General features: G+C 40.8%; 1 protein-coding gene across 4 annotated transcripts in view; it reads left to right on the top strand.

The window, feature by feature from the left end:
• The first annotated feature begins 206 nt into the window (after nucleotides 1-206).
• Nucleotides 207-21,871, top strand: part of stat4 (signal transducer and activator of transcription 4) — a 40,155-nt gene continuing 18,490 nt past the window's right edge. Inside the window, exons 1-11 of one of the 4 annotated variants that reach the window (XM_045704351.1) lie at nucleotides 207-400; nucleotides 918-1,046; nucleotides 2,679-2,814; nucleotides 5,194-5,292; nucleotides 5,505-5,676; nucleotides 8,382-8,467; nucleotides 11,695-11,846; nucleotides 11,984-12,142; nucleotides 12,399-12,491; nucleotides 20,100-20,159; nucleotides 20,385-20,405. In XM_045704351.1, coding sequence (XP_045560307.1) covers nucleotides 919-1,046; nucleotides 2,679-2,814; nucleotides 5,194-5,292; nucleotides 5,505-5,676; nucleotides 8,382-8,467; nucleotides 11,695-11,846; nucleotides 11,984-12,142; nucleotides 12,399-12,491; nucleotides 20,100-20,159; nucleotides 20,385-20,405 — 1,106 coding nt within the window. In that variant the 5' untranslated portion in view covers nucleotides 207-400; nucleotide 918. 4 annotated transcript variants of the gene reach the window in all.

Raw genomic sequence — 21,871 nt, 5'->3', positions numbered from 1 at the left:
TGCTCTTATTAAATACCATTTGTATTTCCTATTACATATATGTATTGCAAATAGTAAGTAGGGAGGCCTACTATTGGTTATGATTTTTTAACCAGTGTGTTTATTTTGTACAGTTCAAATGTTGTTGAGAAATTAGATGAGTCCCTCACTCTAAACATCAAATAATACATTAATACAGTACATTATGAATGCGCCACAGGGGGCGTATCGAGGGAGGGAAGTGACAAAACCTGTAGAACAGCCCTATAACATGACGAACGAGATAAAACGATTATGTTCGAAAACGTACAATAGGCTAAAAGAGGAAACTCGAGAGAGAGGAGCAATTGACAAGCATTCACATGACTTGTGTCGCCTAAGGTGGATATTTCTGTGATAGCGCACCAGTCCAAAGACACAGGTAGGCTTTCACAAACGACGACGGTTTATAAACTTTTTGATAGTCATTAACCAGAACGATTTGATCTAGCTCCGCTACAGAAATTAAGGTAGGCAAAGCTTATGCTGCTGTAAAATGGGATTTACAAGAAATCGCATGTGGTAGGCTAACTTGACAGACAGTTACCAGTCGACAAGCATCAGTAATAGATCGAGCAATATTATTCATTACTCCGAATATATTGTGTTATTGGATAACGACAGACATAAACAGTTTAATAATAAAATAATAAAAATATATATATATATATATATGCAGTATGATACGCATTTGAAACGCAATATGTGTCACATTTTTATAATAGGTAGGCCTAGGCCCTAGAGTATGCTCTTTTTGAATAGTCTACTTTATCATAAACTATTATGTTACTGCACCTGGACAAAAACTCTACAAGCACCGATCCTTCAATCATTTTTCACAGAAGTGTAATTGATTTGGCTGTTTTAATTTGCTTTCGGCTGTTGGAATTGTTCCTCAGCATGAGTCAATGGAAACAAATTCAACAGCTCCAGATCAAATACCAGGAGCAGGTGGGCTACCTTTATGATGACAACTTCCCTATGGACATACGGCAGGTGCTCTCCAACTATATTGAGAGCCAGGACTGGTGAGTGTGTGTGTGTGTGTGTGTGAGAGAGAGAGTGTGTGTCTTGGTCTGTGTGTGTCTGTCTGTATGTATGTCTGTGTGTATGTCTGTATGTGTGTTGGTGCTTGTGTTACTGTACAGTAATATATATAATAGATATCAAGTTGGGTTTCCAGCGAGCATGTTCAGGAACTAAAACACAGCATGTGGATACCATAATTGGTAACACTTTACTTAAAGGGGCAATAAGGCATTCATAACACCTTTATGAGACCAGCCATTACACCTTAATGAGTGTTGAAGTGTTTTACTGCATTAACTCATCATGGTAATCCAGCTGTGACTGACATGTAGCCTATTCATGTATTGGGTCGTTCCATGAAATGGGTCACTTTGATATTTTTTAGAAGAAATTGTGAATCAATATTGGATTTTAAAAGCCTGTTATATTAAATGAAGTACCCTTTAATATAAACCACATGGACAATTCAATTAATCCGATTTTTAATATGAAAAAAAAGTATTATGCATTTTGACATGTCCGTCTCTGTTCTCTCTGTGACCTCTCTGAAGATTTTAACCCAGTTAACCACTAAATGTTTTCACCATCATTGTAAAGTCCTATTTATTTTGTCGCTTTGACGGAATATTATTATTATTATTATTTATTTTTGTGATTAGGGATTCATTTGAAGGTAAAAAAAAATAAATGTTTTAATATGCTGAAACTATTCCTTTTAAAATATTTTTTTCCAAATCATAGTGTTAAGGGAGGTGAGCTGGTTCTACTCTCTTTGGGCATTTTCTGGTGTTCTGTGGTGGAAAACTGAGTGTGTAGAGCTCTACATACTGTAGAGCTTTTTTTTTAAAGCTTACAGTCAAATTACCAAAGCATCCTCTAGTGGCGTCATGGGTGGAATGTTATCAATATTTTTCATAATTTCATAATTAATAAACATGTATTCTTTTTACTGCCGAAAAAGTGTAATATTGGGATGGAAACTCAAAATGTAATACGTTTTAACTTTATGACATGGTACAGGTGTCTTCTTTTTTTAAAGCCAATTACCAAGTTTGTGAGGTGTATACTTTTGTTTCGAAGTAGATTTGCTTAATACTACCAAGAAACACTATTTGTGACCCTAATTACTGCAGTAATTAATTTCCCCTCCCTGTTACAAGCTTCGATTCCCTCTGTCACAAGAGAATGTATGGCTGATTTAAGATGAAATCGTCAACCCTGTTATGGTCAACCATGTTACGGTCAACCCTATTACCTTATTCTGGTACTTACTAGTCTTTTATTTTTTTTGATGGGATAAAATAACAAAAAAAGATGTAGGTGTGCTCATCATGACAGAATGTACAAATTAGGTGAAATAAAATGCTTTTTTCCCAACAAGTTACACTACCCAAACGGGACTCATTTCGTGGAACCACCCTATTGTACTTGTACAAAACAGCAAAAGAAAGCATTTGATGATATGACATGCTGAAAAAGGAGAATGAGTGATTTTCCCTCTTTTCCCTTGTACATTATAACATGATGTGTACAGTATGTTCTACATGCTCTTATTGATAACTTTTTTATTGAGCACTGAAAACTGTTAAATCAGATACAAAGCTAAGACAAAGTGTATGTGTTTTTTCCAGGGATACTGCCGCAAACCATGAATCCATGGCGACAGTTCTCCTCAGCAATCTCCTGTCTCAGCTGGACAGGCAGTGTTCTCAGGAACAGAACTTCCTACAAAGACACAACTTGAAGTTCATCTACCAGCAGTTACAGGTGCCACAATAACCTCCCTTACAATATCATACACCTAACCTGGTTAAAACCAGACTGAACTCTGCGCTAAATCAGGTCGCCAGGCAACCATATACCCTGCAGATCCAACATTGATAACATTAAACAGTCTCATTTAAGCATTGAGGGGATTTAGTACAACCAACCCACAACTTCCCGTAAATGGGGAGTGGCACTGTGTAGTATGTTATGTCAGTATGTATGTGTGTGTGTGTGCGTATATGTTCAGCGTGGAAAAGGAAGCGAAAGACGAGAGCTGTTCATTTGTGTGTTTTTGTCACCTTTAGGGATTGGCTTACGGTTTAGTGGCATTCCTCAAACTGAGCATCCTTTCACTTGTGATAAGTGTTGTATGTCACTTTTGTTCCAGACAATTTCACCTCTTACCCTATTCAGGGGAATCAAAATTATATTATGCTCTCTGAGGTCTCAGGACATTGACTGGCAGTATATTTCGTAGAATCTCTGAGAATTGTACCTTAAAACACCGTAACAGGAACAGGAAATAGCTGTTTGAGGCTGATGGCTGAGGCCGGCGAGGCCATATTTCTGTATAACACAACTGATGTAGGAAAGACACATACCTCATCAGAACCTTGTGGTTTCCAGAACTTCCATTTTGTCTGTGTGTGTATTCAACTGTTTGTTTGTGTGTACAGATGGTGTGATATTTCTCAGAGGAAGTAGTAGCTCAAACACAAGAGGACACAAGACGTTTGGTTTGGTGTGGCTTTTGGAGATGTGCATTTTGTTATTGTTTAGGTGTGCTGTCTATTACGCACAGATGACAGATGGAAAGTGTCTCTTTCTATGCAATCATTTGTGCTGAGTCTACCTTGAAGGTATACAAGCATTGTTTAGGGTCTATTCTTTTGAACTCAGTCAATTTAGGGAATTCAATGGAAATGCATTTCATGAATTGAATAAACCCTCCTACACTGGTTCATACCTGAATTGCATTTTGTTGTGAGGGATCTGACCCTAACCTTGTATAAAATAAATATGTCACTGAATGAAGAAAACGGTCAACCCACTATGCAAATACATTAGTACTTAGTACTGGAAATAAATATTTCAGTGCTTATGTCGCATCTAAAGCTAGGAAAGGCTGAGTGGTTGGCTCTAAGGGGATTTCTCAGTCTGAGGGAGGATTTGATACAGTGGGCCGAATGATGCTGCTGAATGCTGCTGAACTGACACTGTTTGTTTGCGATGTAGTCGTCATTGTGATGGTGGTAAAGGGTATCGCGTAGGTTTTCAAGGTTGAATCCCCCTTCTGTCTTTCGTTGCACACTCAGATCAGTAGTCACAGACAATGACTGAAAGAGAAATCAGGTTTCACATGTTCACATCAGAACTTTCCCTTGTGTCACAGAGGCCTAGACAGAATCTGTGGAATTTTGTCAAAAACAGACAAAGATGTCAAGATGCACATGGTGTTTGAGACATGTTTTGCACAGAACTGGGTTCAGATCAGACAAAACGCAAACTGAAGGGACAAATTATGGGCAAGTCCATCCATGGTTGTATTCCTTAGGGATCATCATAGCAAACAAGTACTTCTTATTGGGCTTCAGGTAGTACCACCCCGTTTCATTCTGTTTTCTTCATTTTTGTTGCCAGTAAACATGTCCCATGTCTGAAGGCCTTTTTACACTAAATGTCTCCTTGTTTAGACTGCCATAGTACATTACTTTTGGTTTTGTTTTCATACTGAGGCTGTACCTGGTTCAGTCGCATTCTTTCCTACGGAATGATTTATGTTGTTTCTTCACACACCTGATGGCATACTTTCTCTGTGAGGTATGTCGGTGGAGAGGTTGGGAGAATGTACAGTGTCTGAAAAACACCTTTCAATACTTCCTCATTAGCCAATTTACACTATACATTATAAGGAGAAAGTAGAGCAAACCTAAGCCCCCCTGTTTTACCCACAGTCTTTTGTATTTCTGAGAAAGAATCACAGCTGAGAGAGCAAGCTTTCAAAGAGCTCTTAGAAACTCACACAATTCGCACAATTCAGGAGACAGACACTCATACAGACAAGTCAGTTAAAATGTTGTTGTTTTTTAAATATATTTTGTAAGTATTTTCGCCTTTTATTGACAGGGATACCCATTAAATGAAGAGGGAGATAGATTGTGGGCATAATGTTAAGACGTGCGCTGGGACCAGGATTTGTATGTCAAAAGGTGTAGACAGCAGCAGGGGGGGGACCCTGCAACTGTCAACCTAACACATTAACAATTTCACAGAGAGATTCGAATCGCTTGGCAAGGTCTCTAGGTGTTTGACATGTCCATGCCTTTCTTTACATGTATACATGTGTCTGTGGGTTCATATGTCCATGTTCTTTTTCAGACTAAATGCAAAGCCAGCCCTCTGCTGATGGCTGGGGTCATTTCTTCTTGCCTCAGAGAGGAGCGCCGTATCATCTCCACAGCCAGCATTCAGGAACAGGTGAGTCTCTTTGACTCTGTTACGTCATCAGGAAAGTCCCTTGTGTTCCTTCTTATCCTTTTATATCTTCTTCCTCGAAACACCTGGAAAGACAGAGGCAGTAACAGTGTGTGTGTGTGTGTGGGTGGGTGGGTGGGTGGGTGGGTGGGTGCACATGTGTGTCTGCATATGTGTGTGTGGTTTACTTCACCTCATCATCATCATCTTGATAGGGCCCATTGGAGAAGTCAATGCAGAATTCGGTGGCCTTCGAGAGACAGAAGAACATGGACAACAGGGTGGCGGTGATCAGGAGTAGTGTGCAGATGATGGACCAGGCAGTGAAATACCTAGAAGACATGCAAGACGACTTTGACTTCCGCTATAAAACTCTCCAGTCTCGAGGTCAGCCATACACCCAATCTGAAATCCAATTCCAGCCCATACCCTTATGGACTCTGAGATGATTTTACAGCTGTCGTATAATATTGGATAGCTGTAAGTAAAATGGCAATAGCTGCACCTTGCCCTCTGATGGCCTGATGTGGTGAAATTATTGATTAACTATGGGCAACACTTGACTTAAACCACAGAGTTTTTAAACCCAGAGGCCCAACATCGCAATACTTCCAGGAACGCTTGTGAAGCAGACTCGGCAGACCAGGCCGGGGTATTAATTTACCTTTATTTAACTAGGCAAGACAGTTAAGAACAAATTCTTATTTTACAATGATGGCCTACTCCGGGCAAACCCTCCCATAATCCGGAAAACCCTGGGCCAATTGTGCGCCGCCCTATGGGACTCCCGATCACGGCCGGTTGTGATACAGCCCGGGATCGAACCAGGGTCTGTAGTGACACCTCTAACACTGAGATGCAGTGCCTTAGACCGCTGCCCCACTCGGGTATGGGGTTTAGAAAGTCAATAGAAGTGAATGCAAAACCTAGATTTACGCCAATGTCTTAATTAGCTGAAACCTTGTTAAAGTGACAAACTGACACGTTTTCATTTTCATCAAAAACAACTTCATATCAAAGGAATGCCTTTGATTAGGCGGCCTGCACATCCGCAGTTTGGCTCGAGACAACCATTAGACCCGATGACGTTTCTGCGCATCAGCTTAGCTAGCCAACATTGCCATGACATCAACTACAAGCGTGATTGAGGGTTTTTATTGGAGAGGCAGTTTCTGGATATCTTAGTTTGTAGTATCTTTGCTTAAACCCTGCAGGTATAATGCAATATGATGTGGTTATAATGCATTGTAAGACTTGTCATAAGCATGTATGTCCCCCTTTTAATGTCTATTCTTATCATCTCATTATGATCCTGACTGAATGACAACCATAGGTTTTAATAAGGGGGCAATAAAAAAAAAGAAGTTTTATTTCTCCAAATTGTAATGTTCTGTCATGATAAGCACATGTTCAACTTAAAGGTCCAATGCAGCCATTTTTATCTTAATAATATCAAATAATTTCTGGGTAATAGTGATTGTGTTCAGTTAAAATGCTTCTTAGCAAGAGCAATTTCTCAAGAACGAATTTTGCTAGGACCTTCTGGGAGTGGTCTGAGTGGGGAGGGGAAAACGGAAAACTAGCTTTTATTGGCAGAGAGGTTTGGAATGCTCTTTCTTGTTGGTATATTAACCAATTTACCGACTGGTGATGTCACCAGGCAGGCCAAAACTCCGTCCCACCAAAACGGGCTGAAATTTCAGGCGGTCTTTTCAAACAGCTCAAACAATCATAATTTTCACAATGTCACATTATTATTCCAAACTCATAGTGTGGAAATACATTTAAAACACAGGTAAATATAGTATTTGATTGCACTGGACTTTTAATTAAAAACATGTTTTCCCAATTAAATACAAAAATTACAATAGTAAGTAGTAACAGAGTTGACCATAACAGGGTTGTAACAGCTGTCGGGAGAGAGAGTAGACCAAGGCACAGCGGAGTTAGTGTTCATCATGATTTTAATTAACGAAAGCACACTATACACAAAAACGAGAAAACTGACAGCCAAACAGTACTGTCAGGTGCAATACGTAACAGAAACAATTACCCACAAAACCCCAACTGAAAAACAGGGACTTATGTGTGACTCCCAATCAGCAACAACCAACAACAGCTGTGCCTGATTGGAAGCCACACGGCCAAAATCAATGAAACAGACAACATAGAAAATGAACATAGAACGCCCACCCAATGTAACACCCTGGCCTAACCAAAATAAAGAACAAAAACCCCTCTCTATGGCCAGGGCGTTACAAGGGTTGACAATTTAATCTTAAATCAGCCATAAATCCCTATGTGATAGGGGGATGGAAGCTTGATGTGTGCAACAGAGAGAGGCAATTGATAGAAGCTTCACAATAATTGTTTTTATTGTTAAAATATTTATAGCCTGTATATCTATGAGGGTTGACGTGTTATGCTCGACCCACTCAGTTTTCCAACACAAAACACAAGAAAATGGCCAAAAAGAGTCGAACCAGCTCACCTGCTTTTACGCTATGATTTGAATATCAGATATCCAATCTTTCTTTTGAGAAAAACATTTTAAAATTAATAGTTTCACCATATTAAAACTAGAGTTTAGTTCACATAACAGGGTTGACCTTAAAATCAGGTACAGGTTTGTTTTTAAATGAATCACTAATCACATTAAATAAATACAAATCGCCAAAAATGACTTTGTCGAAGCAACAAAATAACTAAGACTTTACAATAATGGTGAAAACTTTTGGGATTAAAGGGGTTAAAATCTTCTGAGAAGTCACAGAAAGTGGACTTATTTAGCAAGTCTATATTCAAATAAAAAATGGGATTTATTGAATTGTCCATGTGGTCTATTAAAGGGCACCACATTTAATATAACATGCTTTTAAAATCCAATAGTGGTGCACAATTTCTACTTACAATTTCAAAGTGATGCAAAAGGGACTCATTTCATGGAACGACCCATGTACCAATCCCAGATTGCGGCATTAAAGTGGTGCAAAGAAGTGCAACACTTTTATTCAATGTAACTTACATCAATAGTACATGGGTTCCCACTATGTTTTATCCTCTGTCATGGTGGATGTATTTTTGTCCCTTAGATCCAGTGGACAGGAACACAGCGGTAATGAAACAGGAAGTGACCCGACTGCAGGAGATGCTCAACAACCTGGACTTTAAGAGGAAGGTGTGGGAACACTACATACATGAGATAAACCAGCAACCAGCTATGCCTGTTACTATAGGCCTAAGCTTTGTGTTTAGCGTGTAAACAGTTGAACATCATCGATGCCTTATCTTTGAGTAATATGCATTTATTTGAATAGGGGCCACCGTTTCTGTCATGCAGTTGCTGTCTTACACAATTTTAGTCTATACAATTCTATATGAATATTTACTATATACAGTGTCTTGCGAAAGTATTCGGCCCCCTTGAACTTTTCGACCTTTTGCCACATTTCAGGCTTCAAACATAAAGATATAAAACTGTAATTTTTTGTGAAGAATCAACAACAAGTGGGACACAATTATGAAGTGGAATGAAATTTATTGGATATTTCAAACTTTTTGAACAAATAAAAAACGGAAAAATTGGGCGTGCAAAATTATTCAGCCCCCTTAAGTTAATACTTTGTAGCGCCACCTTTTGCTGCGATTACAGCTGTAAGTCGCTTGGGGTATGTCTCTATCAGTTTTGCACATCGAGAGACTGACATTTTTGCCCATTCCTCCTTGCAAAACAGCTCGAGCTCAGTGAGGTTGGATGGAGAGCGTTTGTGAACAGCAGTTTTCAGTTCTTTCCACAGATTCTCGATTGGATTCAGGTCTGGACTTTGACTTGGCCATTCTAACACCTGGATATGTTTATTTGTGAACCATTCTATTGTAGATTTTGCTTTATGTTTTGGATCATTGTCTTGTTGGAAGACAAATCTCCGTCCCAGTCTCGGTCTTTTGCAGACTCCATCAGGTTTTCTTCCAGAATGGTCCTGTATTTGGCTCCATCCATCTTCCCATCAATTTTAACCATCTTCCCTGCCCCTGCTGAAGAAAAGCAGGCCCAAACCATGATGCTGCCACCACCATGTTTGACAGTGGGAATGGTGTGTTCAGGGTGATGAGCTGTGTTGCTTTTACACCAAACATAACGTTTTGCATTGTTGCCAAAAAGTTTGATTTTGGTTTCATCTGACCAGAGCACCTTCTTCCACATGTTTGGTGTGTCTCCCAGGTGGCTAGTGGCAAACTTTAAACAACACTTTTTATGGATATCTTTAAGAAATGGCTTTCTTCTTGCCACTCTTCCATAAAGGCCAGATTTGTGCAGTATACGACTGATTGTTGTCCTATGGACAGAGTCTCCCACCTCAGCTGTAGATCTCTGCAGTTCATCCAGAGTGATCATGGGCCTCTTGGCTGCATCTCTGATCAGTCTTCTCCTTGTATGAGCTGAAATTTTAGAGGGACGGCCGGGTCTTCGTAGATTTGCAGTGGTCTGATACTCCTTCCATTTCAATATTATCGCTTGCACAGTGCTCCTTGGGATGTTTAAAGCTTGGGAAATATTTTTGTATCCAAATGCGGCTTTAAACTTCTCCACAACAGTATCTCGGACCTGCCTGGTGTGTTCCTTGTTCTTCATGATGCTCTCTGCGCTTTAAACGGACCTCTGAGACTATCACAGAGCAGGTGCATTTATACGGAGACTTGATTACACACAGGTGGATTCTATTTATCATCATTAGTCATTTAGGTCAACATTGGATCATTCAGAGATCCTCACTGAACTTCTGGAGAGAGTTTGCTGCACTGAAAGTAAAGGGGCTGAATAATTTTGCACGGCCAATTTTTCAGTTTTTTATTTGTTAAAAAAGTTTGAAATATCCAATAAATTTCGTTCCACTTCATAATTGTGTCCCACTTGTTGTTGATTCTTCACAAAAAATTACAGTTTTATATCTTTATGTTTGAAGCCTGAAATGTGGCAAAAGGTCGAAAAGTTCAAGGGGGCCGAATACAAGGCACTGTAGATACAATGGTTAAAAAGAAAACATGGCCTCCTGGGTGGCGCAGTGGTGCAGTGCCTTAGATCACTGCAGCTGTGCCACCAGAGACTCTGGGTTTGAGCCCAGGCTCTGTCACAGCTGGCTGCGACCGGGAGGCCCACGGGGCGGTGCACAATTGGCCTAGCATTGTCTGGGTTAGGGAGGGTTTGGCCGGCAGGGATATCCTTGTCTCATTGTGCACTAGTGACTCCTGTGGTGGGCTGGGTGCAGTGCACGCTGACCAGGTTGCTAGGTGTACAGTGTTTCCTCTGACACATTGGTGTGGCTGGCTTCTGGGTTGGATGTGTGCTGTGTTAAGAAGCAGTGTGGCTTGGTTGGGTTGTGTTTCAGAGGATGCATGGCTCTTGACCTTTGCCTCTCCTGAGTCTGTGTGGGAGTTGTAGCGATAAGACAAGACAGTAACTACTAACAATTTGATACCATTTAATACATTTTTGGGGGCTGCAAAGTGTGGAGAGCATTGTTGCATCCAGCACGATATTGCTAGTTAGATTTTCGTCTGACACTGCAAGACAGCTGAGTGAGTTTAGATATTGAAGTCGTGAGGATATTTATTGAATTCGCTTTGAGGACTATTCAACAAAACACACGTTTATGTATAATATTATAATATATGGCATTTAACAGACACTTTTTTTCAATGTAACTTACATAAATAGTACATGGGTTCCCAACCTTGGCACCAATGTTTTGTGTGGGGGGCGTGGGAACTTCCTTGATTTGAGGGGTAAAAAAAACTATAAAAATGTTTTATTCTATTTTTTACAATTCGTGATTGATTATACCAATCAAAAACGATGCATACATCTGTGAAGCTTCAGTCTAGAAACAAGCAGTACATGCCAGAGGAAGATGCAACTCTGAAGCAAAGGGGAATTTCTTTGGTTTTTCTCTATGACATTCAGAAAATGAGCAATGACCGAGAGTCGAGGAGTCAAAGAAATTGGACTTTGCTTGGAAAGAAATCTCATATGATGTGTGACTCTGTCGCTATCAATTGATCCAATCACTTTCTGTAAAAGAGAATATATACAGTATAACTACATTGAGGGTTCATATAAATGATCCTAATAAAACATATTTGGTAGCGGGAAAGCATTTGGGGAAATCGGGTCTAGACTATTTTCCCTATCCATTATTGATGAGATTATCATTAAATATCCTTCGTAAAAGATGTCATGAGTTAAACCACATATAATTGCAGGAAATTAACTTAAAAAACAAACATTTTCCAAAGTAAATCATATTGGGGGAATGAAACCCACAACCCTGGCATTGCTAGGATCCTGCGGTTACCAACTGAGCTACACAGGACCAGCAGTGAGATGTTGTTATTGTTCCCCCATAGGAGAACCTATCTAAGATGAGTGACGTGATAAAAGAGATTGATGCTCTGATAGTCTCCCAGCTGAACCCAGAGCTGATGGAGTGGAAACGCAGGCAGCAGATCAACTGTATAGGTGGCCCACTGCTCACTGGACTGGACCAGCTCCAGAACTGGTAATGCAACCAAGCATGCTTACACACATACACACACACATACATTACTCAATCTTATAACTATATCCCAAAATAATGTAGGATTTTAGGTCAACCTCAATTCATGCACACCCCCTGTCACCCTCTCTCTCTCCCAGGTTTACTCTGACAGCCCAAAGTCTGTTCCAGATGAAGCGTCAGCTGGACAAACTGGGGGAGCTTATATTAAAGGTGACATATGAGAGCGACCCCATCCCACTGCAGAGACCGCAGATGGAGGAGCAGGTCAAATACCTCATCTACCACCTCATCAAAAGGTACTAACCTCAACAAAGCCGAACACCTACTCTAACCAAGTGCATGAAATATCCATATCACAAAGTGATTTTCCGAAGAACTGGAAGCATAGGGAAGCATGAGTGGGAAGTAATGGGAAGTCTAGATAACATGGAAATGAACTTGTGACTGTTATGTTGCCGCCATCCAAATCTAAGTGGCATTCACAACTGCTATTATGCTATTGTAGTTCTCTTGTAGGCCATCGTTGTGTCATCCTTTGTACAATGTCCACAGCTCCTTTGTGGTGGAGAAGCAGCCATGTATGCCAACCCACCCCCAGAAACCTCTCATCATCAAGACCGGGGTGCAGTTCACCACCAAAGTCAGGTACTGTATGTGTATTAACCTCTCTTGGGGAGGTGGGACGCTAGCACCAAATTCAAAACCACAAAATGTCATAATTCAAAGTTCTCAAACATACGACTATTTTACACCATTTTAAAGATACACGTCTCCTTAATGTAACCACATTGTCCGATTTCAAGAAGTCTTTACGGCGAAAGCATAAAGTTAGATTATGTTAGGACAGTTCCAACACAAGAAAAAACACACAGCCATTTTCCTAGCAAGGACAGGCGTCACAAAAACCAGAAAACCAGCTAAAATTATGCACTAACCTTTGACAATCTTCATCAGATCTTCATCACACTCCTAGGACATCATGTTACATAATACATGCATTTTTTGTTCGATCAAGTTCATATTTATATCCAAAAACAGCATTTTACATTGCCGCGTGATGTTCCGAAAATATTTTGCCTCCAATACTGACGGTGAATCAGCACAACAATTTACAAAAATACTCATCATAAACGTTGATAAAATATTAAACTCCTATTCAAAGAATTATAGATGAACATCTCCTTTATGCAACCGCTGTGACAGATTTAAAAAAAGCTTCACGGGGAAAGCACACTTTGCAATAATCTGAGTACTGCGCTCAGAAAAAGACATCAAGCAATACAGATACCCGCCATTTTGGAGTCATCTAAAATCATAAATAGCATTAGAAATATTCACTTACCTTTGATGATCTTCATCACAAGGCACTTCCAGGAATCCCAGGTCCACAATAAACGTTGTTTTGTTCGATAAAGTCCATAATTTATGTCCAAATATCTCCTTGTTGTTTGCACGTTCAGTAAGCTACTCCAAATGTAGGATGCGCGGCCAAAATGTCACGACGAAAAGTTTAAAAAAAGTTATATTTACGTTCGTTGAAACATGTCAAACGTTGTATAGCATCAATCTTTAGGGCCTTTTTAACTTAGAACTTCAATAATATTCCAACCGAACGATTCCAATGTCTTGAAAAACGTTTTGGAACACAGCTACCTCCTCACGTGAAGGCGCGCCAATGAACTCATGTCCTTCCCTGAGTCACCAACTCCCTGGCCTTCTTGTTCACTCTCTGTTGACTGCAAAAGCCTGAAACAAGGTTCTAAAGACTGTTGACATCTAGTGGAAGCCTTAGGAAGTGCAAAATGAACCCTAAGTCACTGTGTGTTAGATAGGCAAAGACTTGAATAGACTACCAGCATCAGATTTCCCACTTCCTGGTAGGATTTTTCTCAGGTTTTTGCCTGCCATATGAGTTCTGTTATACTCACAGACATCATTCAACCAGTTTTAGAAACTTCAGAGTGTTTTCTATCCAAATCTACTAATAATATGCATATTCTAGTTCCTGGGCCCGAGTAGTAGGCCGTTTAATTTGGGTACGTTTTTCATCCGGCCGTGAAAATACTGCCCCCTACCCAAGAGAGGTTAAGATGTTCTATTGGGTTGAGGTCTGGGGACTGCGCAAGCCACTCAAGTAAACTGAACTCGCTGTCATGTTCCAGGCAATGTTTTTCCATTCCTGAATTGTCCAGTGTTGGTGATCGCGTGCCCACTGGAGCCGCTTCTTTTTGATTTTAGCTGATAGGAGTGAACCTGGTGTGGTCATCTGCTGCAACAGCCTATCCGTGACAAGGACCAACGAGTTGTGCGTTCCAAGATGCCGTTCTGCACACCACTGTTGTACTGCACCGTTATCTGTCTCTTTGTGGCCAGCCTGTTAGCTTGCACAATTCTTGCGATTCTCCTTCAATCTCTCTCACCAACAAGCTGTTTTCGCCTACAGGACTGCGGCTGACTGGATGTTTTTTGTTTGTCACAACATTATCGGTAAACCCTAGACACCGTTGTGTGTGAAAAGCCCAGGATGGCAGCCATTTCAAATCAAATCAAATTTTATCGGTCACATACACGTGATTAGCAGATGTTATTGTGGGTGTAGCAACATGCTTGTGGTTCTAGCTCCGACAGTGCAGTAATGTCTAAATTGCACAACATACACAAATCTAAGTAGGAATGAATTAAGACTATATACATATGGACGAGCGATGTCAGAGCGGAATGGACTAAGATACAGTAGAATAGTATAGAAAACAGTATATACATATGAGATGAGTAATGCAAGATATGTAAACATTATTAAGTGAATGAGATACCGTAGAATAGTATAGAATACAGTATATACATATGAGATGAGTAATGCAAGATATGTAAACATTATTAAGTGACTAAGATACCGTAGAATTGTATAGAATACAGTATATACATATGAGATGAGTAATGCCAGATATGTAAATATTATTAAAGTGACTAGTGTTCCATTCCTTAAAGTGGCCAGTGATTCCGAGTCTATGCCTATAGCCAGCAGCCTCTACTGTGCTAGTGATGGGTGTTTAACAGTCTGATGGCCTTGAGATAGAAGCTCTTTTTCAGTCTATCGGTCCCAGCTTTGATGCACCTGTACTGACCTCGCCTTCTGGATGATAGCGGGGTGAACAGTCAGTGGCTTGGGTGGTTGATGTCCTTGATGATCTTTTTGGCCTTCCTGTGACATCGGGTGCTGTAGGTTTCCTGGAGGGTGGGTAGTTTGCCCCCGGTAATGCGTTGGGCAGACCGCACCACTCTCTGGAGAGCCTTGCGGTTGCGGGCGGAGCAGTTGCCGTACCAGGCAGTGATACAGCCCGACAGGATGCTTTCAATTGTGCATCTGTAAAAATGTGTCAGGGTTTTAGGTGACAAGCAAAATTTCTTTAGCCTCCTGAGGTTGAAGAGACTCTGTTGCACCTTCTTCACCTCACTGTCTGTGTGGGTGGTCCATTTCAGTTTGTCAGTGATGTGTATGCCGGGGAACTTAAAGCTTTCCACCTTCTCCACTGATGTCGATGTCGATAGGGGGGTGCACCATATGCTGTCCACGATCATCTCCTTTGTTTTGTTTACGTTGTGTGAGAGGTTGTTTCCCAGGCACCACACTCCCAGAGCCCTCCCTGTAGGTTGTCTCGTCATCGTTGGTAATCAAGCCTACTACTGTTGTGTCGTCTGCAAACTTGATGATTGAGTTGGAGACGTGCTTGACCACACAATCATGGGTGAACAGGGAGTACAGGAGGGGGCTGTGCACTAACCCTTGTGGGGCCCCAGTGTTGAGGATCAGCAGAGTGGAGGTGATGTTTCCTACCTTCACCACCTGGGGGCGTCCCGTCAGGAACTCCAGGACCCAGTTGCACAGGGAGGGGTTCAGACCCAGGGCCTCGAGCTTAATGATGAGCTTGGAGGGTACTATGGTGTTGAATGCTGAGTAATAGTCAATAAACTATTACAGGTGTTTATTGTAAAGGACCACAGGAGGAGGCAGGTAGCTGGGTTTCAGGGGCAGTCAGAAGGTCATACACAGGCGGTCCAAAAAGACAACAGTACAGGCAGGGAAAAGGCTAGTAACATCATCCGGGAGATCAGGCAATAGGTAGGTAACAGGAAATCCGATAGGCTAAAGTATAGGCAGGGAATAGGCAAAAGGCGTAGTGAGGCAGGCAAAAACTATCATACACGGGAGGAGTAAATGACGGGAAAACCAGAGCTCCGAATAGAAGTGTGTCACAAAACAAACAATACCTCACAATGATGGGGTGCAAAGAACTGAAGTAAATAGTGTGTGATAATGACATACAGGTGTGTGATCAGAATTCAGGTGATTGGGATCTGGAGAGCGAGCTGCGTTCAGGGGATCTATGTGTTGGAGAGTGTAAGCTGGAAAGTGGTCCGGAAAGTGGGCTGCGTTCAGGGGATCTACGTGTTTGAGAGTGTAAGCTGGAAAGTGAGCTGCGTTCAGGGGATCTACGTGTTTGAGAGTGTGAGTTGGAAGCAGACGTTACAGGTATTCCTCTTGTCCAGATGGGATAGGGCAGTGTGCAGAGTGATGGTGATTGCATCATCTGTGGATCTATTGGGGCGGTAAGCAAATTGAAGTGGGTCTAGGGTGGCAGGTAAGGTAGAGGTGATATGATCCTTGACTAGTCTCTCAAAGCACTTCATGATGACAGAGGTGAGCGCTATGGGGCGATAGTCATTAACCTCTCTAGGGGGTGTGGCGTCCAACCTGGCCAACATCCAGTGAAATTGCAGAGCGCCAAATTCAAAAACAGAGATACTCATTATAAAAATTCATGAAACATACAAGTGTTATACATCGGTTTAAAGATTTACTTCTTGTTAATCCAACCACGGTGTCAGATTTCAAAAAGACTTTACGGCGAAAGCAAACCATGTGATTATCTGAGAACAGCGCCCAGCTGACAAATCATTACAAACAGTTAGCAGCCAAGAAGAGGAGTAACAAAAGTCAGAAATAGCGATAAAATGTATCACTTACCTTTGATGATCTTCATATGGTTGCACTCCGAAGACTCCATGTTACACAATAAATGTTTGTTTTGTTCGATAATGTCCCTTATGTCCACAAACCTCAGTTTTGTTGGTGCGTTTCATTCAGTAATCCAATGGAACAAAGCGCGTTCACAACAGACAGACAAAAAATCTAAAAAGTAACATAAGAATTCGTAGAAACATGTCAAACGATGTTTAAAATCATACTTCACATTGTTTTTGTCATAAATAATCAATCATATTTCAACCGGACAATAACTTTTATCAATAGAAAAGGAAAAACAAGAAAGGCACGCTCCCCGTCACACGCTGGACTCATGTCTGGAAATGTCCACTGTCCTCTCATTGAAAGTGCTGTTTCTCCCTCATTTTTCAGAGTAAAAGCCTGAAACAATGCCTAAAGACTGGCCACATGCTGTGGAAGCCATAGAGATCGCGAACTGGGTCCTTAAGTCTTTGTATGGTGGATAGGCTTTCAATGGAAAAACAGCCATTTCAAAATAAAAGCATTTCCTGGATGGATTTTCCTCAGGTTTTCGCCTGCCATATCAGGTCTGTTATACTCACAGACATTATTTTAACCTCTTACATCTAGCGGAACACCTGCTCCAATATCCAATGATAGGCGTGGCGCGAATGACAAATTCCTCAAAAATACAAAAACTTCAATTTTTCAAACATATGACTATTTCACAGCATTTTAAAGACAAGACTCTCCTTTATCTAACCACACTGTCCGATTTCAAAAAGGCTTTACAGCGAAAGCAAAACATTAGATTATGTCAGCAGAGTACCAAGCCAGAAATAATCAGACACCCATTTTTCAAGCTAGCATATAATGTCACAAAAACCCAGAAGACAGCTAAATGCAGCACTAACCTTTGATGATCTTCATCAGATGACACACCTAGGACATTATGTTATACAATACATGCATGTTTTGTTCAATCAAGTTCATATTTATATCAAAAAACAGCTTTTTACATTAGCATGTGACGTTCAGAACTAGACCCCGCAAACTTCCGGGAATTTGCTAACAATTTACTAAATTACTCACGATAAACGTTCACAAAAAGCATAACAATTATTTTAAGAATTATAGATACAGAACTCCTCTATGCACTCGATATGTCCGATTTTAAAATAGCTTTTTGGTGAAAGCACATTTTGCAATATTCTAAGTACATAGCCCAGCCATCACGGGCTAGCTATTTAGACACCCGGCAAGTTTAGCCTTCACCAAAATCAGATTTACTATTATAAAAGTTTGATTACCTTTTGTTGTCTTCGTCAGAATGCACTCCCAGGACTGCTACTTCAATAACAAATGTTGGTTTGGTCCAAAATAATCCATCGTTATATCCGAATAGCGGCGTTTTGTTCGTGCGTCCCAGACACTATCCGAAATGGTAAATCAGGGTCGCGCGCATGGCGCAATTCGTGACAAAACATTTCTAAATATTCCATTACCGTACTTCGAAGCATGTCAACCGCTGTTTAAAATCAATTTTTATGCAATTTATCTCGTAAAAAAGCGATAATATTCCGACCGGGAATCTCCTTTTCGGCAAACAGAGGAAAAATCACAAAGACGGGGGCGGCCAGGGCACGCGCCTAAGCCCACAGTCCCTTGATCGGCCACTTGAGAAAGGCGATAATGTGTTTCAGCCTGGGGCTGGGATGACGACATTCAGGTTTGGAAGACGGAAGGAAGTGTCACGTTAGAGCAGAGATCCTTTGTAAAAGATAGAGATGGCAAAGAAGTTCAAGAAATGGTCAGACAGGCCACTTCCTGTAAAGGAATCTCTCAGGTTTTGACCTGCCATTTGAGTTCTGTTATACTCACAGACACCATTCAAACAGTTTTAGAAACTTTGGAGTGTTTTCTATCCAAAGCCAATAATTATATGCATATTCTAGTTACTGGGCAGGAGTAGTAACCAGATTAAATCGGGTACGTTTTTTATCCAGCCGTGAAAATACTGCCCCCTAGCCATAACAGGTTAACAGCTTTGGAAACTTTAGAGTGTTTTCTATCCAAATCTACCAATTATATGCATATCCTAGCTTCTGGACCTGAGTAGCAGGCAGTTTACTTTGGGCACGCTTTTCATCCAAAATTCCGAATGCTGCCCCCTACCCTATCGAGGTTAAGTTCAGTTACCTTTGCCTTCTTGGGGACAGAAACAATGGTGACCATCTTGAAGCATGTGGGGACAGTGCACTGGGATAGGGAGAGATTGAATATGGCCGTAAACACACCAGCCAGCTGGTCTGCGCATGCTCTGAGGGCGCGGCTAAGGATGCCGTCTGGGCCGGCAGCCTTGTGAGGGTTAACACGTTTAAATGTTATACTCACGTCGGCCACGGAGAAGGAGAGCCCACATTCCTTGGTAGCGGGCCACGTCGGTGGCACTGTGTTATCCTCAAATCGTGCAAAGAATATGTTTAGCCTTTCCGAAGCAAGACGTCGGTCTCGGTGACGTGGCTGGTAAATGACGGGAAAACCAGCGCTCCGAATTTTGTAGTCTGTGATTGTCTGTAGTCCCTGCCACACACGTCTCGTGTCTGAGCCATTGAATTGCGACTCCACTTTATCTCTATACTGTCGTTTAGCTTGTTTGATTGGCTTGCGGAGTGAATAACTACACTGTCTATATTCTGCCATATTACCAGTCGCCTTGCCCTGGTTAAATGCAGTGGTGCGCGCTTTCAGTTTCGGGCGAATGCTACCATCTATCCACGGTTTCTGGTTAGGGTAGGTTTTAATAGTCACAGTGGGTACTACATCTCCTATACACTTCCTTATGAACACAGTCACCGTATCCGTGTATGTGTCTAGATTATTTTCGTAAGCTACCTGGAACATATCACAGTCCTCATGATCAAAACAATCCTGAAGCGTGGATTCTGATTGGTCAGACCAGTGTTGAATAGTATGAAGCACGGGCACTTCCTGTTTGAGTTTCTGCCTATAGGACGGGAGGAGCAAGATGGAGTCGTGGTCAGATTTGCCAAAAGGAGGGCGGGGGAGGGCCTTGTAAGCATTCCGGAAGTTTATGTTAAATGGAACAGTAACTGAATGCCTCAATGCCTGTCTGCCTGCTTTATATAGTAAGCCACGGCCAAGTAACTCACTGTCTGTACCTAATAAACTGTCAGGTGAGTGTATGTTTTCGCTAAATATTTATGTTTTTTCACTTTTCTTTCTAGATTGCTGGTCAAACTTCCAGAGGTGGATTACCAACTAAAAGTGAAGACAATATTTGACAAGTGAGTATTAGTGTAATGTAACACAGCAATATGTGGCACATTTGCTTCAAAATGAATTCTCTTTGCAAGCTCTGATAAACAAACTGACAACACTGTGTGAACATTAATATATTTCCGAAATGTAATGTTTCATAGACATCAAGATATTCTTCATTGACGTTTATAAGCAAGCTAGCACTACATTACTAAGTAATTTATGTACTGTATTATCTTCCCTGTATGTAGGGACCTCCCCCCTGGCAGAGTGTGAGTATATCCATCCAACCTCATTGTGGGATGTTCTGTGGGGATTTCCTGTTCTTGTTATTTAGGCCAATATTGAACCTTCTCATGTGGCATGTGTGTACCTGAGGGTTCTTCAATAGTTCTTGGGAAGGGTGATAGTTCTATGTGGAACCATACTGACCCAAATAACCTTTTGAGCCCTTCAATAGTTCTTTGTAGTTCAAAAAAGGGTTCTTTCCTCTTTTAGTGATAATTAAAATGTAGGGTCGGTGGCTCAATATAATATTTTGGGGCGTAGTTTTTGCACAGCTCTTTTTGTGCAACAATAAGTGAGAATGTCATTCTAGTTTATCTAATATGTTATGTTACGCTGTAACCATTGGTGTAAAAAAGTATTTCTGATATTTTTTATACTGAATGTTATCAGATCTTCAACCAAAACCTAATATTAGATAAAGGGAATCTCAGGTTACGAATAACAAAAAAATGGATGCTTATTTTATTTATTTAATTAACAATTACACTCAATAACTGATTGTGCCACCTTTCGCTGCAATGACTGCAACCAAATGCTTCCTGTAGTTGTTGATCAGTCTCACGTCACTGTGGGGGAATTTTTTGTGGGTTTTCAAACATGAACTGCTCGTTGCAAGTCCTGCCACAACATCTCAATTGGGAATAGGTCTGGACTTTGAGTAGGTCATTTCAAAATGTCAAATTTGTTGCTTTTTAACAATTTTGATGTATACAGTTGAAATCGGAAGTTTACATACACTTAGGTTGGAGTCATTAAAACTCGTTTTTCAACCACTCCACAAATGTCTTGTTAAAACCTCTTACATCTAGAACACCGCTCCAATATCCAATGATAGGGCGTGGCGCGAATTACAAACTCCTCAAAAATCCCAAAACTTCAATTTTTCAAACATATGACTATTTTACACCATTTTAAAGACAAGACTCTCCTTTATCTAACCACATTGTCCGATTTCAAAAAGGCTTTACAACGAAAGCAAAACATTAGATTATGTCAGGAGAGTACCCAGCCAGAAATAATCACACACCCATTTTTCAAGCTAGCATATATGTCACAAAAAACAAAACCACAGCTAAATGCAGCACTAACCTTTGATGATCTTCATCAGATGACACTCCTAGGACATTATGTTATACAATACATGCATGTTTTGTTCAATCAAGTTCATATTTATATCAAAAACCAGCTTTTTACATTAGCATGTTTTGTTCAGAACTAGCATACCCACCGAAACTTCCGGTGAATTTACTAAATTACTCACGATAAACGTTCACAAAAAACATAACAATTATTTTAAGAATTATAGATACAGAACTCCTTTATGCAATCGCTATGTCAGATTTTAAAATAGCTTTTCGGTGAAAGCACATTTTGCAATATCCTGAGTAGATAGCCCGGCCATCATGGCTAGCTATTTTGACACCCACCAAGTTTGGCACTCACCAAACTC

This window comes from Salmo salar, chromosome ssa21 (assembly GCF_905237065.1).
Source record: "Salmo salar chromosome ssa21, Ssal_v3.1, whole genome shotgun sequence".
Classification (NCBI taxonomy): Eukaryota; Metazoa; Chordata; class Actinopteri; order Salmoniformes; family Salmonidae; genus Salmo; species Salmo salar.
This window is presented reverse-complemented; position numbering and strand designations above follow the sequence as displayed.